The sequence below is a fragment of the Vicugna pacos genome, chromosome 15, assembly GCF_048564905.1.
Source record: "Vicugna pacos chromosome 15, VicPac4, whole genome shotgun sequence".
Lineage (NCBI taxonomy): Eukaryota > Metazoa > Chordata > Mammalia > Artiodactyla > Camelidae > Vicugna > Vicugna pacos.
The window spans coordinates 54,084,831-54,112,066 of NC_133001.1; the positions used below are offsets into that span (position 1 = coordinate 54,084,831).

The 27,236-nt window shown below is 47.4% G+C and overlaps 1 protein-coding gene across 1 annotated transcript in view; it reads right to left on the reverse strand.

Annotated features, from left to right (window-relative positions):
• Positions 1 to 19,911, reverse strand: part of GREB1 (growth regulating estrogen receptor binding 1) — a 79,339-nt gene extending 59,428 nt beyond the window's left edge. The window contains exons 1-4 of the mRNA XM_072938202.1: positions 19,775 to 19,911; positions 8,859 to 9,039; positions 3,890 to 4,009; positions 2,106 to 2,282 (exon numbers count right to left, since the gene is read on the reverse strand). Coding sequence (XP_072794303.1) covers positions 2,106 to 2,282; positions 3,890 to 4,009; positions 8,859 to 9,015 — 454 coding nt within the window. The 5' untranslated portion in view covers positions 9,016 to 9,039; positions 19,775 to 19,911. The remainder of the gene's footprint in view (positions 1 to 2,105; positions 2,283 to 3,889; positions 4,010 to 8,858; positions 9,040 to 19,774) is intronic.
• Positions 19,912 to 27,236: the final 7,325 nt, after the last annotated feature.

The window sequence follows — 27,236 nt, forward strand, 5'->3', positions numbered from 1 at the left end:
AACTGAAACACACACCCGAGGTTTTAATCTTTCTGCTTTTTCAGACAAAAATCCCTCCACTGATTCAAAGTCACTAAAATGACACTCCCTTCATTATAAATTATGGGGGCGTTGGGGCCGAAAGCTGCCGCTTCCTCCAAGATACTCCACAGCCTCCATTTTATAAGGTCACTAAAATGCGCAGAGCCCTGGCCCCCATAGGGCGGCGGGGCCACTGTGCCCTGTACAGCCATCAGGGTTAATTGCAGGAAATCTAAACAGTGTTAAGTGTGCAGGCCGAGAGCATAAAGTTATTTTAAAAGAAGAAAGCATTGGTTATTACCAGCCGGCCCTTGTTATCCACCTCCGCTGGCTTTTTGGCAAGCAATTAACAAAGACCCCACTTCCTCTACGCTCCCCGCCTGAGGGGCTGAAGCTGTTCCGGGGCTGGTGGTGAATGAACTGAAAGATCCTTGTCTCCACATTTCAAGACACAGAGCCTTCTTGATTTATTACCCTCGCAATTCCTTTACAGTCACAAAGGGGAGGAATTCGGGCAAACCCCCGGCCACCGCCAGATCAAACACTAACCCACTCACCAGGCCGTCTTCCCAGCACACCCAGCACATTTCGTCCTGAGCGGCCTTGATAAGCAAATTAAACGTGAGAGAGAATGACTCCCTGAGCTTTCCTGGTAGAGTGAATTTTCTGGATTTTTCTGGTTTTCAAATACTAGTTACAATCAGCCCATGGACCTGCCTTAAGAAAGAATTGGCCAAAACTCTTTCTCCCCCTGGTCATTGTCCCAGAGCCATATCCGCCCCTCTAGTCAGCATTCTCCTGCGTGTTTCAGAGTTTACACCATCGTGTTCCCCCGGCCCTCACGGCCGGAACCATTTCTCTTTCTTCTCTGGGTCAGTCCCCCTCTTCCCTTCACACAGAGCCTGAGACATAAAACGTCCTCAAAGATATCCACTAAAGTGCAGGTCCCTACCCAGCTTTGGGGGCCGTATCACGCATAAAAGTGAGGTTTAAATGTTTGTACACATGGAAAGTACAGAAGAAATAAGGTGGGAGAGGGATGGTTCAACCTAGTTTTTCTCATAAACTCTCATAATCCAACTTGCTTCTGCCATGAAGATTATTCCTGAGGCTACGTCTGAAGTAGACGGGTCATTACCCACCCTTCTGCTAGCCCAGCTCTCTGAGAAGGCGACACCAGGCCAGGTGAGGGGCCACACGGAAAGCACCTGCCCACTCTGCAGATGAGGACACTGTGGCCTGGGGTCAGACACGGGACGGGAGCCAGCTCTCCGGGCTCTCAGCCCAAACTTCACATCTCCCGTGATTTTGCTCCACAAATGGGGCGCACACCGAGCACAGGGCCAGGGGCGGAGTAAAAGCTCGATAACCGTCTGAACAAACGGGAGCCAGGCTTGGGAAGGCTTGGCCTAGACTCTGCGCAGAAGCTGGGGCCTCCGCGTGGGCCAGCGGTGCTTCGGAAGATCAAGGCCATGGCTTCCCGACGCTGACCTTGACCAGACGCAGGACCGGGGGTGTGATGGTTCACAGGTACAGCCTAGAGCCAGGAAGACCTGAGTTTGAATCCTGGACCTGTTTTTTTAACACCTGCACCCCTGGGCACGTTCATTAGCAGGTCCAAGCCCACCCGTAAAGGCAGGATAAGAATGATCAGAGTGAGAAGGGAGAGGTGAAGTGAAGGAGAGAACGGTGGAGGGGCCTGGGCCATCACTCAGGACTTGACGGTCCCAGAAGCAGGGACACATGCTCAGACTTACTCTCCTCCTGCTTCGTGTCTGCTGGCCTCCGAGAGTGTCGAGGACAGGGTCTGGACCCTGTTCCTGACCCAGGTGGGGACTTAGGAAAGTGATGGCTACAGGTACAAAAAAATCAGTACTAACTGATGGGCTTTCTAAGGAAGGTAGTCACATTTTTAAAATTACTCTCATTTGTGTTCCATTCCACAAAAAAACGAATAAGCGGGGTTGTGTGACAGGCGGATGCAGAGCCCCAAAGGCGGCCTGGGCCCCAAGGCAACCAGTGGCCCTCTTGTCCCCGCCCCTCACAGGCCCAGAACTGTAGAGGAGAGCACAGGAAGGACTTACCGAGAAGCGCGTTGTGCCCACTGTCATCCGGCAAGAACCTCTTGTCGACGGCACACACCAGGAGGTGGCCGGGCAGGCTGGGGGACTTGGCCCCCACGAGGAGGAAGCCCGCAGGGACGTCGATGGGCTCGTTGGAGATGGAGACGAGACGCAGGTCCCTTCCTGCCTGGCAGAACCCTAGGAGGGACGCCCAGGGCTCACGTGCCGCCCGGCCAGCGGCCGCCCCAGGACCCGGCTCCCCTCAGGCGGAGGGTGAGAGTGTCCGGATCTCCCCCTTACCTCTGGACGTGGTTGAGTGAGAAGCAAATTATAAATTATTTAAGCCTTATCCTGAGAGGTAAAATGATCATAGCCATTGCCATTCAGAACCCTTCACCACACGCTGTTTGTAGGCCTACCGGTGTCACCATAGAATATCCACTACCAGACACGCGGGGTAAAAATGTAGACAAATGATGGTGAATTAAAATGTATACAAGATAAACCATAGGAAATGGTGAGTAATCTGATGTCTTTTACACCCTGTATTTTACGTGTGCAAGGCACAGGCTCGTGTCACGAGTACGGACTGAGGACCTGGTAACACCGGTGGCCTTGGAAGAGACTCATTAGCATGGGGAAGCTTTCGCTCTGGACTCTCGCACTTTCTGTGTTTTAGGGATTTTAAATGTGTTTCTTATTTAAAAATTAAGTGTCCAACAAATGGACTTGTTCACACAACAAAAACAGACTCACAGGCATAGGAAACAAACTTGCGGTTACCAGGTTAAAAGAGGAAGGGTGGAGGGATACATCGGGAGTTCGAGATCTGCAGATACACACTACTACATATAAAACAGATCAATGACAAGGACCTACTGTGTAGCACAGGGAATCTTATCCACTATCTCGTAATAGCCTATAATGAAAAAGAATATGAAAAGGAACATACATACATGTATGACTGCGTCACTAAGCTGCACACCAGAAGTCAGCACAACATTGTAAACTGACTATACTGCAATTAAAAAAAATTAAGTGTCTGGGGAAAAGGGAGACGAGGGAAACAGCTCAGGTTTCCTTGGACGGGTCCTTTCCGGGGCCTGAAGGCCCACTCGGCCCGATCCGTCGTGCTTGCCCATCTTTAATTACCTACAGGGACGAGGAGGACAAACCCTGATGATCCCAGGGCCTTTCCTGCAAAACTCGTAGGCACTTTAGGAAGAATCTCCTCCCGTCTGCCTGCTTTACCATTCACAATGCACTGGCTCCGAGTTCTCCCATCTGCCCCCTGGGCCCAGGCAGGACAAGGGAACCCTGCAGGGCAGGAGGCCGTGCCCACTGCGTGCTGCGCTCGGTCGGATACAGCCAGCGAGGCTCTCATTTGATCACCCAGGGGGGAGTGTTCCTGCCCCCGATTTGAAGTCATGGAAATGGAGGCTTGGAGATAAGGTAGACCTGCCTTTTCAGCAGCAAAGGACCAACAGACTTGAACAGTTACTCCTGCTCATCAATTCTGAGTTAATACACAGTGCAAGCCCCACTGAGTTGGGATGTTCTAGTTTTCAAACAGTCAATGTAGGAAAATAAACTTTGGATCTGAATCCATTTGTAACACTGAGGGTGTCCAAAGAGGGACTGAGGACTGCAGGCCTGACAAAGCCCCACGCACGATGTAGCCAACGCTGCAGGGACCGATGGACATGCCTGGCCACGACCTGCTGGAGGTGTGGGCCCAGGTCACACCTCCAGGGCACAAGACGGGTGAGGGGTCCCCATGGAACACAGCCCAGCTGGCATCTCACCATCTGTGATGCAGCATCCTTCGGGCGGGGGGTGCATCTGGTAGAGAGTCGGGGGACAGTTCTGCTCCGATCCCCCTTCTCCCTCCTCTTCCTCTTCCTCATTGTCCACTCGGCTACCACCTGGCGGGGAGGGGCGCAATGAGAAAGGCAGAAGTAAGCAAGCAGCAAGTCTCGGCTAGTTAGTGATTAACCAGTCCTCACAAACACACTGTGAGCCGGGCATCATCACCCTTCTTTTCCCCCGGGATGAAAGCGGAGGCTCACTCCAGCTGGACATCTTTCCCAAGGTCACAGACTCCAGCTCCAAGCCTGGCCTTGGGACTTCAAATCCAGGTCCACTTCCCTTCCCATCCACCACCACTGCACACATCCACACAAGCAGCAGGGTCCAGTCCTCATACAGTTGTTGACAAGAGCATCAAGTTTGTACACAATAGGCACTCCAAGAATATCTGTGTGGGAAGGTAACACAGTGTCGCATGTGGCCCATTTTACAGGTAAGGAAACTGAGGTTCAGAGAGACCCAGTGATTGGCGCACAGCCCTTCAACAATCCGCTAAGCAGCACAGCCAGCATGCTCCCAGTCATGTATGAATTCCGAGCTGCTGTTCTTGCCACTAACTGCATAACAGAACACAAAATACAGTGTGAGCTGTCTTTACACAGAAAAAGAGAGGGGTTCAACTCTACACCATGATTTTTCCCCAAGGGCAAAATGGATGGTATCCATTACTAGAAATACAAACACACCCGAATTTGTCACACTCAGAAAAAGGGCCATTCCAGAACAGGGCCAGGGGCCCTCCCATGTGACTTTATGACTTTCAGAAACTTTTTAAAGTGAAATAGTATTTTAGGAGTAATGAGAAATGTGGAATCGGCCAGGAGAGCCAGGAATTGACCATGGAAATCTCACTGCTCCATCTCAGCAGTGAAAGAGCTTGCCTTCCCCAAGGGCTCTCAGGCCCTCGAGAGCAGGGCCCCTGCGCCTCATCATCATATCTGTGATCGAGGCACCTGGCGGTACCACACCCAGAGATGGTGCTCGGAAAAATACCGCCCAACCTGTGCAAGCACACAGTTATACCTTATTCACCCAGTGCTGCTAGAGAAAGAGGGCCCCACAGCAATGAGTTTTCAAGGCTGTTGAGTACAGGGGAGTCCTTCCGACTTCTTTTAACACTTTGGGTAGAAATCTTTCTCAACGTGTCTATCTTTAGATGCCATTTAATAAACAGCATCTTCATGTAATAGGACCGCCCGGAGCATCCTTCACTGCGCTAGGCCAGGAGACAGTTGCTTCCTCCTGTTTTGTTTCTCTGTCTCCTTCTTTAGGGCTGGTCTCCTTGCTGCCATTTCTTCTACTCTCATCTTCCCGGACTCTCACACCCTCCATCCAACCAGTGGGTTAAGGGGTTTTAGGTTAATGATGAAATCCTGTGCAGCAGGAAGAGCTCAGCTCTGGGAACTCACATTTTAGTACTTGGGTCTGTTGTTGTCTGTGTGGCCATGGGAAAGCTACTCAACCTCTCTGTGCGTCAGATCCTGCATCTTTAAAATGAGGGGGCTATATAAAGTCACTTTGAGCTGTGACAGTCTATGTCGGGAGGCATGGCCCTCAGAGTTGCACAGAATATTCCCAAGGTGATTTAATCGGTACAGGGTACCAGGAACAGAACCTTGCTGTGGCCACCATTTTAAAAGTGCTGGTGGGCCAAGACAAAGAAGAAACTGAACACTTCAGGCCAGCCCAGGCCCATGACCTTGGGAAGGTCACAGCAGGAAGTGAGAAGAATTCCTAGTGTCGCCATCCCTCTGGGACTAGAGGACACAGAGGTGGCAGGGAGACTGTAAAAAGATTACCCAGGAAGAACACAAAGGGGGTTGAAGCGATGAACTCCAGAGCCTCCTTCAGGCGCTTCCTTCCTGCCCTTAACTGCAGGCGCCAGGTGGTTTTAGCAGAAGGTATGGAGTCACACCCAGACCCCAGGCGCAGGCTCAGGTCCCCACCGGGGCTCAAATTGTCCTTTAGCCCCTAGGGAGTGGGTGGCTTAGAAGGCTCGGAGGCTAAATCAAGATTAGTCTGTGAGCCAGGGACTGACCTTCAGGGGCTCGGAGGGGCTGGCAAAGCACAGAGAATTAGAATGAAAAGGGGAGAGAGAAAGCCCTGAGGGCTCACATGGGAATGTCAGCACATTATTCTGTTAAACCAAAGCGAACAGGAATTCAGACTCTCAGACTGAATGAAAGAGGAGGGTCTTAAGCCTCCAAAAGTCAAAGAAAGGGCTCGAAATCCAGTTGCTAAGAAAGCAGGATTAAAGGTCAAAGGTCTGCATCAGACATTCCAGGGCCTTTGATGGAATCAGTCAGCCAGCACCAAGCATGAGACTTTTCCTCTCAGACTAAACCAGCCTGTTTACCAAGGTCTCCTGGCAGGATGAGAGCGTTCATATGGCTTTAGAAAAAACCAACTGCATTGGAAGCTGAGGCCCTTAAAACTAAACCACAGGAATTGAGAGATTCACTCCACGGACTATGAGGGAACTTGTTTTAACATTTAGAGTGAATTTTGTTTTCTTTCCATGAGAAGAATGTATGACACTCTGGGTGGGATTACAGGAATTTATCTGCATCCTGTTTAATTAATAAATACTTATCTAGAAATGCTGGGGTTGTGTTTGCTTTGTTTGGTTGACCTCCCTTTAAAACAATAACATAACACGTACAAGGTTTTTCCCCTAGAAGGAGAGGGTAAAGCCCCTAACTCCGAGAACAAAGTAATAAGACCCCACTGAATCACCCTTGCAAATACGGGAAATGTTAACAGATCAAGGGATGTTCGGCATCCCAGCACCCTGGTCATAAAACTCATTCCTAATGTTATCGGCTGAGGAAGGACAGCAATAAGATAAGAGACCCTGACAGAGACACAGGCAGACAAAACAAGCCCTCTGCGCCCGGCTTTACGATGCCGAAACCAGGGCTCAAGTCGAGTGCTCGGCTGATGGTGACATTCAGCAAATCAACCAGTCTCCCCCTTTCCTCCTCCACCCTCCTCCCTGCACTAGAGACACAAAATTGCAGGGGATTTCTCTATTCTGTTTGCCAGACAAATGGGAAGATCATAGAGAGGGCCTGCCCTGGTTTTCATACCAACACAAGGGCTGAACAAGCCCCCGACAGCTGGCCAGGAGCCTTCCGCACTCATCACTGGAGGCACAGGCCGCGCCAGCCTCCAAGCCGTCCCTGGAAAGCTCCATGTGCCCTGCCGGCAGATGAGGGCATCGGCATTGGCATCCAGAGAAGTCAGAATGTTTGGATGCAGCCTCCGGTTTAGAGGCCAGGGAAGGTCGTCTACGTAGAGCTTAGACAGGAGGAAAAGCTGATTGGGAACCTCCCAGGGCTTTCTCCCCGCCTCTCCCCTAAGGAACATCCTTAAACTTCAAACCCATTTTCCATCTTCCCAAATCACAGGATTCAGTCACTCTGGCTGGTGCAGATAAAAGCCCTTCGTAGATTTTAAGGTGCCATTCAAAGGTACTAAATTACTTATCCTTATCACCACTGTTAGTTCATCATTAGCAAAAAGTCCTTCAATAGTGTACAAAGTTAGGGATGACCATTTAATACATATTTCACAGAAGTCTATCAGCGAGCCAAAAACACAGTCTATAAAATATCCCCCAGTTATTTCTCAAACTCCCCCGATGTCAGAGTAATTCTTCCTATGCCAGAAAACATTGGTACCTCCGATGTGAATACCAGAGAATTCCTGGTTTTCCTAATTTGTGCTTTTGACCACATCCTTGTTTCTCTCAGACCCAGATCCAGTTCTTTTAGGTCCTTAACTGTTGCTGCTTGCAAGGCTAACTTTGTAAGGACGTTTTAAAGATAGACACAAGGAATGCCTCCCCACTAGAATAAGGAACTGTCACATATCACACACGTACCTCTGTGCTTCATTTTCCTTGAAGTGCAGCCATCCCCAGCCCACCATCCCCACACCCACCCCACGCACAGACATTCACATCACAGCCACCCTGATACAGGACCTGACATGCGGTATGCTTTATTAATTAGCTAATTTTTATTTTAAACCACAGTCCTCTTTTCCTTCAAAACTTAAGTGAAGTCTGCAGGTAACTTCAAGTGAGAAACAAACTGACAAAAAGAACTTCCTTAGCAATGACTCTCATACTTTGGATTGCTGTGGATTACTTTTGACATGAAAATACATGACTGCAAAAAATACAAGCTCAAGATTGAAAAAACACAATCAGCTTTTTCTCTGGATAAGTAAGTAAACCCTAAAGTTATCCCCACACCTGAAGATATTTACTTCCAGCACATGTTAAATACATCAGGGTTTGCTCTTGGTTTTTAAAAGTTTCCAGAGGGCTCTTGTAATTTCTACCACAACAAAAAACTACCTGTACGACTTTGCAAAGATATGGCCACAAATCACAAAGAGAAAAAAATATAACTGAGGGTCAAAGGCATGTTAAAATGTCTTATTCATCCAGCAAGTGAGACCATCAAACCTTTTAATAAGAGTATAAGTGGGGGGAGGTTATAATTCAGTGGTAGAGCACGTGCTTAGCTAGCATGCATGAGGACCTGGGTTCCATCCTCAGTACCTCCATTAAAACAAATAGATTAAATAAAAACCTAATTACCTCCCCATGCCAAACAAAAACAAAAAACAAAACCAACAAGAGTATAAGTAACAACCAATTCAGAACAGTCTAACACAGCCCTCTTTCTTTCTCTGATTAATTCAGTGGATAATTTTATTCCTTGCAACTTTATGGCTGAAACTTATTTCAGTTTAAGCCAAGAAGGAATGCATGTGCAACTTTCTAAGAGTTCTGTCCTGCTAGACTCAATAGTTTCTACACGGAGCAGAAGAGGAAAGAGTTTCCATTGCTAACATTACCGCGCAGTCTTTTCGTTTAAAGGCTTCTCCTACCTTCCAGAGCAGAGAGCTGCTGCTCCGCTTCCAGGTACAACTGGGAGAAGACGGGCCTGGGCACCAGGCTGTTGGAGCGCAGGGAGGCCTCGATGGAGTTGTGCAAGACCTCCTCAAACCGCGTCGTCTTCAGCTGTCCAGCGTAAGAGTTCCCCATCTCCAGAAGAGAAGAAGGAGCCTTCTGTTTAAAACGACATTTCAGTTTCGGTTAAGAAGCGTGACCCGAGCACGAAGCCCCCAGGTAGAAAGTAGCCCTTCTGCCAGGAGGGGAGGGCCGTGTGTCCCCAGCTCAGCCCAGAGAAGGAGAGGGCGGCTCTCAGCTGCAGCTACTGCCGGGCAATTACAGGAAGTTATATAAGTAACAGCTTTCTCTAATTCAGCACTCAGAGTGGAGTCAGCACCTCTAAGGATGCTTCACTCAAAATTGGCCCTTCGTCATCCGCAGGTTTCACACACACACACCCCCGCCCCCAGCTTTTCCCTTCGAGGTGATCCTGCTTTTGAGACCCCAGACCAACGATGCTTTCTTTTCCTTGACCCGCAGAAGAACAGCCCTGAACCACTTTAAGTGTGTGACAAGGCAACGATCCGTGACAACCAGTCCCCAGACTTCAGGATACAGGACTCGGCCTCCCCTCACCTTCTCAGGAGGAAGGCTGGCAGATTTCCCAGCACCGCCTTTTCTGCTAAAAGGCCAATTATGAACCTTCCCCCGTTAAAGTCTGTTTTAGTTTATTCTGTTTCCTTTGTACAAGTAATGCAGAATTACTTCTGGAAATCTGGACATTGCAGAAGAGGGTGGAAAAACAGGAGGAGAATCACTATGTACACCACTCGAGATAACCACTGTGATTTTTTTTTTTTTTGGTGGTAGCTTAAGATTTAATTCACATACCATCCCATTCACCCACTTAAAGGGTACAATTCAATGATTTTTTTTTAGCATATTCACACTGTGGTGCAACCATTGCACAGTTATTTTAGAACATTTTCATCACCCGAAAAGGAACCTTGTATCCTTCAGCCATCAGCCCTCAAGACCCGAGTCTTCCAGCCGCTGCTAACTGACTTTATGTCCCTAGACACATAATGATGGAATCATACAGTATGTGCTCTTTTGTGACGGCTGCCTTCCGTCAGCATCACGTTTCCACGGTTCCTCTGTGCTGAGCACGTGTCAGTACTTCCCGTGATACTTTGATGTATTCTTTCCAGACTCTTCTGAACTTGGGGACAGAAGGGAGATGGGAGACTGCACCCACCTGGTTATAATCACTCTATGATACAATTTTTGATTCTGCTCTTTTCACTTGACAAAAACATTTGACCCAATCTTCTCCCAAATGCTGTCAGAACCATTTCAATGGCTGCATCACAATCTGTCGGGTGAAAATTCAGATACTTGCTCAGTTAAATCTCTATACTTAGTCCTTCCCAAGAACTGGCATTTAAATTTATATTCCTTCCTAATGTTTTCTGTTTATTTTCTATTTCATTTAGTTTTTTGTTTATATTTCACTCTTTCTATTTTCTTTTGGTTTAATTGGTTGTACTTTTATCAAACTTCTTAAGATGACGGCTTTATCATCTTTATTTTCCATTTATTGCTTTAGTAATAAAGATATTTAAGGCACACATTTCCTCTGGGTGCCTCCCGTGCTGTGGCACTTAGGTTTACTGTAATGTGTACTCCTTTTCATTTCTTTTTGACAATTTATGATCTCCCTTTTGAGTCCCTTTTTGATCTAATAATTATCCAGGAAGGTATCTTTAATTTCTAAATAGTTAAAATTTGGGGGGAAAAGGGGTCAGCTCATATTACTTCTAATTTTTATGGATAGTTTTATTGGATAATCAAGACTGCAGCCTTGAAACACTCTCCTTTCAAAATTTGGTAAGTGTTCCTCTTTGACCTGATGGATTTTTACAAATATGCTATCATACGGGAAAAGAGATGAATAAACTGTCTTCCAGGGACGGAAGTAGATTATTCAATTCTTCTGTATCCTCAAGTATTTTGTGTCTCCTCCACTGCTGGTTTTCAAAGTAGCATCTGACTTAAAAAATAGCACAGGATGCCAACCCTGACCCGATCACAGGGCAGTAGCTTCCTGCTTCATTACTGTCTCACCAGCTGTGAGACTGACTTCACATGCCAGGCACCGCCTCACACATCACTTTGATTTCAGACGCACGTAAGAAAGTCCCCTCGTCCTTGTCCTGGAGGTGGTGCGGCAGTTTCAAGATGGGGCCGCTGGTGCCCTACGGAACTCTGGTTTCCCTCCTGAAGGGAACACGGGCTGGTGTCATTCCGCTGATTTTCTGCCTCTTTCGTAAGGAAGGCCCAGCCTTCCTCCCTCCAACTGGAAGTAAACGGAAAACATTGAACGCTTCCTGCTCGTGGCAGTAATTCCTGACCACAGGGCCCCCTGGGTCAGCCTTGGCTGCAGCCTGGGGAGATGAGCTCTTGGGTGGATTGCTCCAGGAATTAGCCCCAACAAAAAGAAAGAGCTCCTGAAAGGGAGAGGTCAGCGGCTGGAGCCACCTAACAGCCCCAGCCGGAGTCAGAAGAGGCTCCAGGACCCGCTCGGCTGCCTTTTTTCTTGACCCGCTGCCTACCTCAGTACGCAAAAGAGGGATTCCCGGCCACATCTGGGGACCCTTGCATGAGTTTCAGTCCAGGGTGGTCCATGTAAAGCTGCCGCCAATTAATAAACATCACAAATGCCTCCGATTTCTATAGATCTTTGAAGAGCTTAGCGCACTCAGAAAGAAGCTTGAAGCCCAGCTCCTTTCACTTGGGGCCCCTGAAGAATCATGACTTGATGACTGGATGGAAAAAAAAAATGCTTGCTCAGGGCACCCAGACCCTCCTTCCCAAGGTCCTGTTCAGCTCACCGGCAGCTGACTGGCACCCTGAGCCCACAGGACTCCACCAGTTAAGGCAGATCAATGCCTGAGGCCGACAGAGTGATAAAGAGGAAGAAAGAAAATGAACAGCTTCCAGCTCCCGTGTGCCAGGCACACTCCCTTGCTTAACACACTTAGCAGCCACGTAGGATATCATCATGAAGATGGAGAAGTCAAGTACTGGACAGGATAAGTAACCTGAAAGAACTCTTGTTGAAAGAATTGGGAGTTGTGGGGAGGAAGGGAGGGGAGGGGAGGGAAAGAGAAAAGGAAGGAGGGCGGGAGAAACACAAAAGGGACAACGGCACAGAAGAGTGTTCACACTCAAAAAAAGGAAATGTGATTTTACAACCCTAAGCAAACATCCAAGCTTTAATAAGCAAATAGTGAGAGAGAAAACTACCTCCCTCTCGAACTAATGATGCATTTGAAATCATAAGGAAATGCTGGAAACTGAGGATGGGGCAACAGTGCTGAGAACCATGGGATAATGTTGTGGCCCTTTTTGTTAGTTCCGCTGGACCACAAGCCGGCAGTGTGGGAAATTCCAACCTGCACACGGCAGTGCTCCTTCCTGCAGACAAGACCACCCGCCTGCCAGGTGAGGAGGATTTGGGATCAGAGGGCAGAGCAGGCTGAGATCCAGGCCCGGCAGGGGCTCCTTGCCGTGTTAGGATCCCACAGCTGTCAGATGTGGATCTAAAGAATTGGAGAGAGGAGAGCCTAACTCAGGGTCAAACACAAAAGCCTGACCCTTCCAATGCCTAGTGGAGCCAAGGCAACACGTGTGACAGGCCTCCCAGCGCTGGGCTCTGACCACGCTGGCCCGGTGCACTGCCTCTCTGCTTGACTCCCGCTGCAGCTCCTCAAGTCTGCACGCTGAGGGGACTCTTTTCACTTCCTAACACCTCCTTCCCTTCTGCCTACAATAGTCAAACCACAGCCTTCACCTTCATGCACAAGAGCCTGGTGTCGTAGACAGGAGAGAGCATGTGTGACTCACGGGGCCTCGGCATTCTCATCTGTAAAATGGGCACTTTGAAGGCCAGACTGCTCATGATGGAAAGTAAGAGACAGAGTGTGTCAAGGTGCCTAGCATAGCACCTGGTGGTCAGTGTATGATCAATAATTTCTAGCTAAACCGGAACATTCATGTGAAAAGATAAGAATTTCAGATCATATATGACAAAAAAGTGCTATGTTCCCTAAATGTTACAACGTAAGGTAGGGGCAGGAGATGCTGGGGGAATTAGTAAGAACCTGGGGAGTCAAAAGAAGCTGGTACTCAAAGTGGGCTGAAAAGAAAGTACAGGATATTTTGGGCCAAAAATTGGGAATAGGATTTGAGAAAGAAATGAGAGGGTATAAAGGCATGACAGCTCCACGGATACACACGTGCTCTAGAGAAGAAAACAAGTTTGATGAGCAGTGAAGATGGAGTAAAATTGAAACTGAGGGTACAAATTAGTCACTGTTTAGTAGACAACAGCCCTGAAGCTTCAGAGCTAGGGATTTGTGGTGATAAAGGTGATGTTTTAAGCAGGCCAGTCAGACAGAAATGTTTGGAATAAAACTGGGGGAAAAACTTGGAGGCAAGAGGCCAGGTGGACAGTTTCAATTGGCCTGTTTCTAAGAGTGAAGCACAAAAAATTGCTTGGAAACCAGTCAGATGGCTAGTGAGCTTCAAAGAAGATAATCAGATGTGAGTCTGTTCCCACAAATCAACCTCAAATATAGCTCCATGTCAGCTCAAATTCCAGAATTAGTACTTTACTTCCACAGGCCCATCTAACCTTACAAATGCGTATGAACTTGACCAGACAAAGCTGACTGACCCCAGGTGAGCCTGCAGACCAAGGTGGGCTATCTCAGCATGCTTGTGATGGCTGAGACACCTAGCCCAAGCCATTCTCTTCCCTCGGCACCCATAAATCAAGCTGTTTCCTTTAGAGGACTTGTCAAGAAAGAGACGTAATCTCTAGGTCGATTTGAAGTTCAATGAGACTAAGTGCAGGACAGAAACTTTAAGGAAGATCAAGGAAAATTACCAGTGCGGACAAAGGAAGGAAAATAGGCTTCTGGGGAAACAGGACAGATGGAGTACACACAGTATCTCTGCTCCCTCCAAAACCACGCTAAGATGACAGGAATATATAGGTATAAACACACAAAGACATGGAGGGGAGAGAAACCAACAGCAGACAAGATATGCCAACAAAACTTAGAAGATGCAAAGCAGGAAGTGGTGATACACTTTGAAAGAGTAAGAACTAAAGCCCAGCCCTGCATATATATCCTGAAAAGACAAAAACTCTCATTCAAAAAGATACAAGCACCATAATGTTCATAGCAGCACTATTTATTGCAATGGCTCAGAGAGGTTTGGAGACCTATCTGATGACACACAGCTAGTGCCCCGTCTGAAATTGAAAGCCCATCTCCAAGAATCTCTTCCATGAAAAGTAGTGATAAGAAGTTCAAACTAACAGAATTTAAAATCTCAGACATCCTCAGTTTAAGGATTACAAACCTGTACAACCACTACCTTCTAGTGTGTTTTCTAGTCATGACAAGACACTCCCTAGTTTTACAGAGAGCTACCAGCATCCCTCTGAACTTCCAGAGGGCAGCACTGGGAAGTCAGCCTCACAAGACTAAAGCACACACACATCCGAAACCAGATGTTCTCCTAGGCTAAACACTCTCGTCAGAACTCTGGGAGCCCATAAAACCCTGCGATTATTCACAGGAGAAGGTTCTACCTGGACTCGCAGAAACGCATGACCGACCCTTATTTAAAGTCCCTACCATAGAACTTATACATACAGTACAGTGTTATATCCAAAGTGAAAAAAAAAAGAATATAAAAACCTCTGTTTATATCTATTTTATCTAAGCACTATGATTTTTCAGCCTATGTTTTATAATGTAAATTATACACAGTATAGACTGCGGTCCATGTACACAATCTGTAAATCAATAGACAGATATTTACAAATACATGAGGAGGGACCTGAGTTTGAATGGAAGACAATTTGCTTAGTTTTTATTTTGTGCCAGCAGTATTGTGGCAAAAGTACTATTACCTTCACTTTGCAGATGAAGAGACTGAGTCTGGGATTTAAAAGCATTTTGTGTCTTTACATCTTTGGTATTTTTTTTAGCAATAAAAACAAAAAAACCAAGAACATTTTAAGTAATCATCAAAATAGTCATCACTTATTAGGGCCACTTTACGTGGATAGTTTTCTTGGTTTACGTTCGTCATTTATTTCTTCTTCATCCTGGCTGTAAAATGCACCTAGCACAGTTCTCATTTTATACAGTAGGAAACTGAGGCAGGATGAGATTAAGTGACTTGTCCAAGGTCTCACATTTGGGACAATTTTAGAATGTCCAATAACGACCCGAAGCAAGTGAATCTTCGCTTTCAATGAAGCCAGTGACTTCAGAAAAGGGAGCGTTTTTTTCTTAGTTTGTTGGGTTTTTTAAAAAATTTTAATGGTGTTCACTTGTCCAAAACTCTTGGTTAGAAGAGGCTCGCCTTAGGTTCTTTCTTAGAGGAGCTTTATTAAGGGGGGGCTGCCATGGCAAGAAAATACAGGCTCAGTAAATGAAAAGCCCCATTTGAAAAGACACATTTCTAGCCAGAAAAAGCAAACCAAAAGCATTCTAAGAATGCTACCTGAAGACAGGTCTCCTGGAGGGAGGAGAGCGGGGAGGCTCACCGCTGCTTCAAGCAGGCAAAACAAACAAACAGTCTGCCGGGCCGGGTGGGCCAGGGCCTGGACAGTGTCCGCCTCTCCGACAGCCTGACTGACCCTTCCCTAGAGATTAAAGCAGGGATTAAATCAGACTCCAGCCCTTTCAAAGAAAAATACTCTAGCTCTCGCCTCTCCTCGAAATGACCTTTTCCCTTTTGCTTTCTTTCTTTCTTTTAAGAACAGACTATCAAAAGTTTTGCCCAAGAGGCAGAAAATCCATTTCACTTACAAGGCTCACCGACACCTCCTGGGGACTCTGTGTCCAGCTCCACGCTGGGCCCACAAGGATTTCCCTTTCACTTCGCCTTTTATCCGTCAAGGAACGAGGTCCCTCTGCCTAAACCCAGAGTCCCCATCTGTCAACGACAGTTATTGAGTTTCTGCAACGGCTAAAGCTCACTTCCTAAGATAACACCCAGCTTTTTGCACCCCCAGCTGCTGCACATGGGTCATTTTGTTCAGAAAGTAAAGCCATCCCCTCCTACTGCTGCTCACCCATCAGACCCAGCTTTCCCCCCTTCCCCACAGGGATCTCGGTTAATTCAGGACCAACCATCATCAACATCCCATTTCCTCCAGACATCCAGAGACACACCTTGTTGGCTGGGTCCCTCTGTGTGCGGAGACTGAGGCCAGCCATGTGCTGGGGGCAAGCTCTTCGGTCCTCAGTCATGGTGTCCAGTTAGAGGAAGACCAGCAGGACTCTCAGAGAGGGCCTTACAGTCCCTTGGAGTTATAAGGTAATAAACTTCTCAGTAAAGTTGGACTTTACCAACTTTATACAATTTTTCAAATTTGAGCTTTGCAAAGTGTTCATATTCTGCCTGCGAGGTGGTAAAAAGCATGTCCTTTTTGGAATAAAACCACCAGGGGCTTAGTTTATGGCCGAGCTTGTTTCAAGCTGTGTGGCCTTGGGTAAGTTACCTAACCTTTCTGAACCTCCATTTCCTCTTTTGTAAAATGAGGATAGTATATGAGCTACCTTCCAGAGTTGTGATAAGGGCTAAATGAACTAACATACAGAGAGTTGTTGGCAAATAGTAGATGTTAGTAAGTTCTAGCTCCTCTCTAAAGTTGGAATTAACTGCTCACAATTCTAATTTTCAGATCTTTGCTTAATTTGATTCACTGCACTCCAGGAGCAATAATGAAACTGGCTTCCTTTGGGTGTACATCAGCTGCAGTGTGCCTACCCGGGAAGATGCCATGCCCACCCTTCTCATGCCCTGTCCTCTCCAGACTGGAAGCTCTCTGACAGCAGGAACTATTCTAGTCACCCCTTTATTTCCCATGGTGCCTGGGACACTGCAGGTCCCGGACAAGGACTCCTACGGGAGGCAGAGGGAGGTGGAAAGGGACAGGGAGAACACCTGTATAAGGTCATAGTGAGGACTGCCAAGAAACTGCCAAGAAATGGAGCTCAGTCCTGCCTGAAATCCCCACAGGCAGCCTTGGAAGCCCCAGGTGCACCAAGTGAACACATCCGAGGCTTCCATTTCGGCCCCCAGGATGTTCCCAGGATGCCGCTGCTGTCACAGTTCGGGGAAGTGTATTAGCCAGTACCTCCCTGCCCCAGGTGTCACCTGAACTCACCTGATTGTTTTCCATTCCAAGCAGGGTCAGAAGGGAGCCCTTCCCGCGAGCATCAAAGTACAAGATGTGCACATCTGTTCTTTCCTCGGGAACACATCGCTGCCCCCTGGGCCCTGTATGTGCCTGTTCACCCTTCAGTTTCAGCCAACGTCCACGGCTCCCTCTTCCATCCCCACCCCCAGGACTTTGCTCGCACCTCACTGGGCTCCAGGTTTCTCCCCCTAAAGCCACACAGAGTGTGTCTGTGTCTCTCACCTCCTCGGGGGTTTGACCTTCTGGGTGTAACAACCAAGCTCACTCATGCCCCACGGAGCCCAGGATAGTTTCTTTGGAGAGCACATCTGACAAAGGGTCAGGCTGCCGGAGACCCTGTGCCCCCGCACACCCCGGGGCCGCCCCAGCTCAAAGAGAAGGCTCAGCTGGGTGCCTTCAAGGTCTCAGACCAAGTTCAGACGGCAGAGTGTGTCTTGAGCCACAAATCGACAACTCCAGGCCTGTTCTCTCCCTCCTCCATGACAAACCAACTTTCCTCTTCCAGATTCATCTCTTTGTCTTAAAATTAAATGCTTAAATAGTCTAATTGGAAGAAGTGACAGAAAGATTTCACTCCCACTTGGAGCTCAGGGTGAAAGTGAAATATACCAAGTCCTGAAGAAACTCCCAGGCAGGTCGGGAATGCAGGTAAGCAAGGCAGTGTAACCGCTGCCTTCGCAGGGATTTAGGCAAGAGGGCAGCTCCTAAGGATACAGGGGAAGGGAGTGGAAGGTCCTCTTAGGTCAGTCTCAGGGTGCCTCCGAGAAGAGCTGAGTCGAGAATGGTGAGTACAGGTTTCCAGCTGAAAAGAAGAAACTGCATTCGGGCAGAAGGGGGGCGATGCACCCACGTGTGATGGGGGACACAGGTCCTTGCAGATACTGGAGCACCGGGGTAGGAGGGCAGCGAGGGCCAGTCTAGACTAAGCCCTGCTAGTGTGGTCATATTTAACCCTGTAGAGCCTGGCAAGGACCTCAAGCAGCCAGGATCAGACTATAGTGAGAGATTAATTAGGCTTTCTAAGGAGAAATATAGAAGAATATTGCAATGTACTGCTACTCAATATACTGCACAGAGACTGGCTCTATGTGGAGGCTGAAGGAGGCGGGAGGTGGGGCTTTAGAAAGAGGAGGAAGTCAGTGGTGTCACCATCCCAATGCAGAAGACAGGGGCCGCGGGGGGTCTGAGGAGCCCCTCCAGCACGGTCTTGCTTGCTGTCTGCTCCCTCACAAGGAGCCCTCCCTCATGCAGAGCCCCGCGTGGTCTGGGATCCACTTGTCTTTGTCCTCTGTCTCCTCTCAGCCTCGCCTGGAGAGCTGACTATGGCAAAGAAGAAAGTGGCCGTGCCTGGAGTCAAAGCTGGAGTTCAAGTCCACGAGAGAGAAAACCCGTCCATGGAGCCCGCCCGGCCTCTCTTCCCCTCCCTTTGCTATCTGCCTCCATTCTGAATCACATCCAAAACACACCTGCGATCCTCAGCCTTTCCAATCTGTCCCCTTCTACAAGACAGCTTTCCCCCAGAATCCCTGCGGACCTCAGAGCCTCCCAGAAGGTAACCAGCATAGCCCCCACCCAGAGTCTGAACAGAACACCCCAAACTCCAGCTCGGATCTGCGTTGCCACTAGTCCCCGTCCCTTCCTCCTCCAACGTCCCTACAGCAAAACTGAAGAATCTTTCGGCCAACACACAAGTATGGTGACTTATTTCTGATGAGCCCAAAGTTTTGGAAACAAAGCAAATGCCTCTGAGGACCTCCAACCTTCCAAGTTCCTTCTGTAATTCCCCGCAGCATGGTGGACCCTCCTGTAAGAGCGATGGGAATGAGGCTCTGCTGGTGGAGGAGGAGTCAGCCCTGAATATATGATATGGCCATAAACACATTCAGACTGCAGGACGCTCTCCTATAAACTCTTTGACGGTCCCCCTGGCAGGAAACAGCATTCTAATGTAGATTTCTCCGATTTTCCTTGGAGGAACTCATAAACTCCACAGGTGTTGGTGAAGGAAGAAAGGCAGAGCTGAGGGCTTGACTTTTGTCTAATCTGCTGGTCTCTCCAACAGGGACTGTCCTGCCCACAGCCACCACCCAGACATCTGTCCACAGAAGGTCAGGTGGCACTTCCTCTGAGACCATCATTAAGCTCTCTCAAATGGAACCACGGAACAAGCAGCAATGTCCCCACCCCCGGCTGCAGGGAGAACTGAACGGGAGAGAAGCACCTTCAGAATAAAGCCAGGCAAGAATTTCAGGGAAGAAGAAACTATTCAAAAACTTCCCTCCAGAACCCATCAGGCAGGATCCAAAGTGCTGTACATCTTCTTAGCGTATCATTTATAATTAGACTCGCTGCTGCTTTTGTGTCAAACTTGTGCAAAGCTAATTATTTCCCACCCCTTTTTCCAACAGCAAAAATTAGGAAACAAATTCATTAAGTGGATTCACTCAACTTACTGCTCCCCTGGGCTTAAGTGAAAAGGCAAAAAAAAAAAAAAAAAAGCTCTGCATTATTTTGCTTAATCCAGGCCAATGCCATCTTTATAATAAGCAAAATAGCCAGGACCAACCTCTCCAACCCCCAGAGCAGGTGCCGCTCCTGAAGTCGAACACACCGTACCTTATGAGAAGCCGGTCATTTCAGGATTTCAGGCAGCCCAGGAATCAACCGGCCAGGAGCAGGCTGAGCCCAGCAGAGGGGGAGCGCTGGCCGGGGCTCCCGCCTCCGGGGCTGTGCCTTTGATCGTGCGGGGAGCCCTTAATGCCCCAGAGAACAGTGCCAACTGCTCGGTCGACCTGACACCCTGGTTCCCCAGCCCCTGCCTGGGGAGGCAGAGGCAGCCAAGCCAGCCAGGGGAAAGGTTTCAAAGGCAGTATCTGCTCCCAGGGCTACAACAACAATCAGGGAAAAAAAAAAAAAAAAATCCCAGTAGCAGACTTTCCAAGTTGCGCTCCATCTGCCCCAGGCTCCCACTGGGTCAGATGGCAAATGCCACAGTTTTCCGCCTCCTTCGCACTGAAGTATTTTGCTGGGTCAGAGTGCTCTTTATGCAGGTACATACCAGTCTGTCAGTCTAACCACCGGCAGTTAAACCGAGCCTTTTCAAACATGCAAGTTTTGTACTTGGCATGGAACCACGTCCTCTTGCGCAGAAAACAAAGGGTCAGGGAAGAGCACGGGCTTCGCCACGGGGACCGGGCAGCCCGGTGTGTCACCGGAGGGCAGAGCGCACAGGTGGCGCTGACCCAGGGAAGCACGTGCCCCTTCAAATAACCGCCTCCGTGAATAGAAAGGAACACACCCCAGCAAGGAGCACTCCCCTGAGGGTTGCAGAGGCTCATTCTTAACCTTCTTGTAAGTAAGTCATCAAACTTGTCCAGAGCTTCCGACATATTCTGTTGCAAGTAACGCCTGGAAACCCAGGAATCCTGCTCAAGTCCTGACTGAAAAAGGAAAGAAAAGAAATAATGGGAGGCCCCCTCATGTGTGCTAAGTCCCTTTCACTTTGATTTTTATCTTCTTTCCGGGGTCTTCTATTTGCCTGCCAAGATGACTTGGATAGGACCCAGGGGGGTTCCACGTCACCTACCTTTTGTGACAAAGGCCAAAGAGCTAGATCATTCTTGTTGGCGCAATAGTCAACAAAGATTCTTCTTGTTTCAAGGCCCAGTCCCCAAAATGCACCAAGCACTACAGGGTGGGAGAGCCCCGCGTTCTGGACCTGTTCCTTCCCCTGCTGAGTCACAGCTCCCTGGCAAGGACCAGTGGAGACCCCACCTGTCCCCACACCTTCACAGATGGGCAGGGTGGCGCCCCCTGGTGGCTCTGCTTTAGCAAGGCTCTGGGAGTCAAAGTAAAGCCTGGCACTGTGGCTTCACTCATGTGGGCTGTGGGGAGAAAATCGGGTCTGCAAAGGACCCGTGGAGACCGGAGAGGAGGTGACAGTGGGTGCAGTGCCTACTGCCTGCTGCCACTCAGAGCACATCTGGAACGGTGGGAAAGTGGACACCACAGAGATGTCCAACAGGAAAGGAAGGCTTAATCAGCCTCCAATATCCCAGGCAAGGAAGCTATGTGCATCAAGTTTTTAAATGATACAGATATACTTAGGACTTAACAGGCAGCAAGAAAAAGATTTTAAATTGTTATAGAATTACAAACACATGCATATACATATATGTAATATAATGTATATGATACTCTATTATATATAGAGAGAAAACAGCAGAGTTTTTAAGAGGATGGGCTCTGGCCCAGGCTTGGGTTTGAATCCTGATTTACTGGATTAGACTCTGAGCAACTGACTTAACCTTTATGTGCCTCAGTTTCCCAAGTCTGAAAAAGGGGATCAAGTACCTGTTTTTTAGGGTTGGTGTGTGGATTCCATGAATGAATATGCAGAGGCTGCTTAGAACAGGGGATGGTATATATATTATAAATATCCATTATAGTGGCCATGCTAAAAGTAACAATTATTATCATGACTAAGCCTTCAATCTATAAATAAATAAATAAAATGCTTAAAAGAGATTGAAACAAAATGTCTACAGTGGTTGCCTCTGAGTAAAAGAATTCAAGATTTTTTTAAATCCTTCTTTAATCTTTTCTATAATTTGCTAATTTTAAATTGACATAAATTGTCATCATCATGAGGAGAAAATTACAACACCTTTGAACTGTGCTTTCCCATTGCTGTCTACACAAGGTTTTGATGTAAAAATTACACTGAGACGCCCAAGAAGGAGAGAGCTCACCCCAGTGTCCACGCTGATGGGTGTTTATGGTGTGAGCCTTCCTTTTGAATTTACATCTGCAAGTCTAACCTCAGTGCCAGGGTATCTCCTTGCCATAAACCCCTCTCTTCTGATCCTTATCAAGCGCCGTCCTCCCCTGGCCAAGTCCCTTCCACCTTACACATGACAAGCATGGACAGAGTCACCATGCCAGCAGCCAACACAAGCATTTGAGACTGTGGCGTGCTGGCTTTATTTTCCTGGTCACCACAAAGGCTAGAAGTGATGACCTTCAAGGAGCAAAAAGTCTCTCCCGGTTCAACAAAGTGTCCTGGAGACCATGATACCCACCATCAACGCATAAACAGGTCTTGGCTTCTGCAAAAAGTTCCCCTGCGAGTTTTTCAGATCACTTTAGACCTGCTTTACTTGTACAAACGGTGGGGGGCTGGTACTGCCTCGGCTGCCGGACGCTGACTGCTCAGACCTCCAGTGCTTTGTGCATGATGTGTATTGTCTCTGCCTGGGAAGCCCTTACCCCTCATTCATGACATGAACTCCTACTCATCCTTCAAAACCTAGTCGAAGCATCTCTTCTGCTGTGTGATGGACCTGACCCCTCTAAAGAGACCTAAGCACTTCTGTTTTTCTTTAGGTTTAATGAACCTCCAGAAGCCGGACTAGAGGACGGACTTATGGCTGATGCAGGTGAAGGACCTACAGGAAGCTGGTTGGCCCTACAGAAACCTAGACTCGGGCCTCTGGCATGTGTTAGGTGGAAACAGGGGACTTCTTTGAAATAATAGATACAGAGTACTTGGCCCCTTCACCACCCACCCCAGGGCCCACGTGGAGCTCCAGGACTCAGGCGTGTGCCCCTGGCAAAACACATCAATTAAATGGAATCAACCAAGGAGAGCTAGGACCACTCACATAGACACAGCCTGGCATTTAGAGGCCTCCAGAACGCCAGCTCATGCTGTCCTGAGCACCCAAATAGCAACACCTGATAGTCCACAAGCTCCACCGACAGACACAAAGTCGACTTCCTCTTTCTTAAACACACATATCCAGTGGTCACCTGGCATCTGAAGAAGGACTGAAGCATGAAAAGAACATCCAGGAGAAAAGATACTACAGCAACCAAAGGGAAAAGCAGGGATACATGAAGAATTAAAAAAAAAATAAAAACTCTAATTATTATCCTCTAAGAGATTAGAGGGTCACACTTTCATTCAGCCTGAGAGACTCAAAAATCACAGAGGTGAGCCAGTCCCTCCTTCTGATTTAGACTGAGGGACAGTCTTAGTCCACTCAGGCTGCTGTAACAAAAACACCATAGACGGGTGGCTCAAACAACCCAGATTTGTTTCCCACAGTTCTGGAGGCTAGGAATCCAAGACCAGGGCGCCAGCCGATCTGATCTGATGAGAGCCTGTTTCTTGGCTCATAGACGGGCCATCTTCTCATCGTGTCCTCGAGTGGCAGAAGGGGCTAGGGAGCTCTCTGGGGGCTCTTTTAAAAGAGCTCTAATCCCATCCTGAAGGCTCCACCTTCATGACCTGGTCACCTCCCAAAGGTCCCACCTCCTAATACCATCACATCAGAGGTGAGGTTTCAACATATGAATTTGGGGAGGACACAAACATTCAGTCCCTGGCAGGGACCCTGAGCTAACCAGAGAGCTGAGTGGAAAGGCTATGGTATGGAATTTCGAAATGTAAGAGTTTGTGTATTCTGTTATGTTGTCCCCATATACAGTCAGTTCTGCTGACATTTGTTTTTAAATCACAGATTTGTACCAACAGACTGATATATCACAGAACAACTTGAACACTTTGTGAATTTTGTGTGTCCTTAAGGCGTGCTTTCCTCTGCAAGGAACACTAAGGTGAACGCAGAAAACACGGTGCCCGGCTGACTGAGCTCCTTAGCAATACGCAGAACACACACACTGCACACATCCACCGGCCACCTCCAATCACTGCATGTGTCACGAGCCACGCCCACCCACATCTGGTGTGAGAACTTTCTGCACCTCCCTCCTTTCTCTGCTTCACAGTAACTCACAAGCCACAATGCCAACAATGCCCACTTCCACGTGCAAAACTTCATTTCATTTATCTTGTACTTCTAGGTAAAGTTCCATATTGATTGCAGCATTTATGTATTCTCATGTGCAAAGCTGCATTTCTCTTTTTTAATCAGGCATTTGTCTTTTTTTCTTTCACTGTGTCATTGATGAAGTTTTTGAGCGCGGTGCCTCTGACCCCATTTCCCCACAAGCCCTGTGGTTTTTATTGTGCAATTCTGCATGATGCAGTGATATTTAGGAACACATCTTGTTATATCAGAACTGAGCATATGATTGTATTTCTGCACGTAAACTATACTTTCAGGAGTTCCTCTGATCCTTGGGGTGCGGGGAGGAACCAAAGAGTATGGCGTGCTGATTCTGGTTTGGAAAATTTGGTCACCATCACTGAACTGCATACCAGTCACTCCAAGCGCATTCTTCCTGGCTACCCCAAAACTTTCATCTCCAGTTTGGCCTTCTCCCTGCAGTGACTGAGCTGGAAACCCCCTCCTGGGATAGGGCCAGTTGTTGGTTTTGTCACTATAAAAGAAATCTGTAGATGATCTGGGTTTTTTCCCCTCCATCAAATACAAAATAAAATCCAAGCATAAGTGATGAAATCTCCATTTGAGGTTTTTGTTTACGGGCAAGCAGCCAAGTCTCAGGGAAGCCAGGGAGCTGAGGTCTGGGTTTCCACCCCGGCCCCTTGCCTGCTGGTTGCTGTGTGACCTTGAACAGCTCCGGAACGCTCTCTGAGCTGGTTTCCTCCCCCATAAACGGAGACAACAAGGCTGACTTCAAAGGGGTTTTGTGAGGTTTTAAATAAGATAGTGTAGTGAAGTCAGCACAGTGGCTGACACTTAAGTGTCTTTCCATTCTTCTTTCTTCTCATTCCTTTTTTTTTTTTTTCTGAGGACTAGTCAGGCTGATCTCTTTGCTGGTCACAAACCTACTCCCTCACCCATGTCTTACGTTATTTGCCTACATTGAAATCCCCTCCCCTCACTGACTGCTACTCCAATTTGGAGCTTAAAACTTGTAAACATGAATAACTGGGAGGCATAAAACCTCTTAAGTTTTGGGACCGACTCTTTTGGTTCCTACGGCTGGGTTCTCCCCTCTGCCTCTCCCTTCCACGAGCTTGGAGTTATTCATTCACTCACCCAATGTTTTCTAGGTGCCTAATGTTCATACACTGGGTACTTGAACGACGACTCCCCAGAGCCTCAGTTTTCTCAGCAAAATCATATAAGAATACCGAGAGCAGAAGGTTGCTGGAAGGCTGAAATGACACCAGGACCGGCCATAAAGCACCTTTTACACCACCTGGCACGTAGTCAGTGCTCAGAGAGGGTGGCTTTTGTCGGAATCATCGTGATGAAAATGATGAAGCCACAGCCCCGCTCCAAGAGAGCTTAAACCCTGGTAAAAGGGAAACCTCTCCCTGCTGCCCTCATGCAGATGAGCAGATCCTACACTGGGAAGATCTGCAAACGCCTCTCCTCCCACAGACCCAAACACTCTGGAGCAAATGTTCCCCTGGCCACGAAACAATGCGTCTGATTATAAGTGCATCCGACTGAAAAGGCAGCAGGCTGGCTTAGGTATGATTCATCATTGTCTGCTGCAGTAATTAGAAGTATTTTGGTTGGTTCTAGGTCAGAATGACCCAGTTACTGCACTTTTTTTTTTTTCCGCTGCTAAAGTTTGTGTTGAGCCTTAAAACAAAAACTAAAGGCTTAGGGAAAGATAGCTCCTTTGTGACTTTTGCTCGGAGTCAGGACGTTATCAGCTCTGCCCTTCAGAAGCAAGCCTCCATCACAGCAGCCATTAACGCTCCATCTTTCACTTTACTAGACACAAGCATAATTTTCTCAGAGGCTTCAGACAGGGGCTGCTAAAAAACCTCCCCTGCCCTTCTGGTTCCCAAGCTCCTAGCACAAAATAACAACCATGAGAGTACTTACTGATAAAGTGCTCCTGTAAGCAGCAAGAAAAAAAGAGACTTCATGCCCCAGATATCGGATGGTTTCTAACCTCTCCAGCAATAAATGAACATTTCCCACTTTATTCTGGCTAATGTTGACTCATTAGCAAGATAGTTTCTACATGTTTAATATGACATATTTAAATGACAAAAAGCATGAAATAATGATAGAAAGCAGAGAGGTACACATAAGGCTAGAAAGTTACATTACATCCTTAGCACCTGCTACAGTTGTAATGTTGGTTTTTTTTTTTCCCCAATGCATAGAAAAAAGACTGGAAGGAAATACACTAAAATGTTAGCCTTGGATGTTTGGGGAAATGAAACTATGGAGAAATGTTTTTCTTCTTCCTAATTTTCTGTATTTTCTAAATTTTTTACAAATGGTCACACGTGATTTGTGTAAACAACTAGGGGTGGCGGGTGGCGTGGATTACACTCATGAAATTCCATCAAGCTTGAGTTCATTTCGAGATAATATGATATGGAAAAGATGACAGGATCTGTGTGCTGGAGTCAGCCTGACCTGACTGCCACTCCCCAGGGGGCCAGTCATCTGACCTCCACCAATGAGTGGTCCTGGCTACATCAACTCTTCAGCAGCCCATAGCCCCAGCTCAACAGCTACTTGTGTATTTCAGCTGACATGACAACACTCACAGGGTAAACTACCCCTTCAGTTTATCTCACCAAACTAAAAAACCAAAAAACAAACAAAACTTCTACAGATATTACTATTTCACTTTTACTTTATAGTTTCAGTCCCTGCCCTACAATGTATTCTGGTTTCTCTATTTACTGTTATGGGATCTATTTTCACTGGTGAAGGTAAGAGAACTCTTCCATCTTCACAGATTTAATACAGATTTGGCCATTTCATTATTTTCAATACTTTTAGAATTTCTTCCCATTATTTTCAAATGAGGAAGATCCTCTGAATCCTGGCAAGTGGAAACTTTCAAAGTCATTGTGCAAAACAAATATATAAACTGGGAGGAAATAAAAATAATTAGAGCCTTCTGGTTAATTTTGAAGGTAATAACCATAGTGCAATACAATTCTGTACTCTGGTGACCAAAGTCACATTTTAATCATGTTCAGAATTGTCCAAGCCAGTTGAAAAAAATTGCCAAGGTCTAATTCTTCATCCAATCTAATTACTGAATGAGTAGCTTCTGATCTAAAAAAGGCTACCTGATCATTCTTTTAGAATAAATATCTACAGGTAGCAAAGAAAAAAGTGAAATTTGGCAAACTTGTATCATTTTATGTGAGTATTGGTAC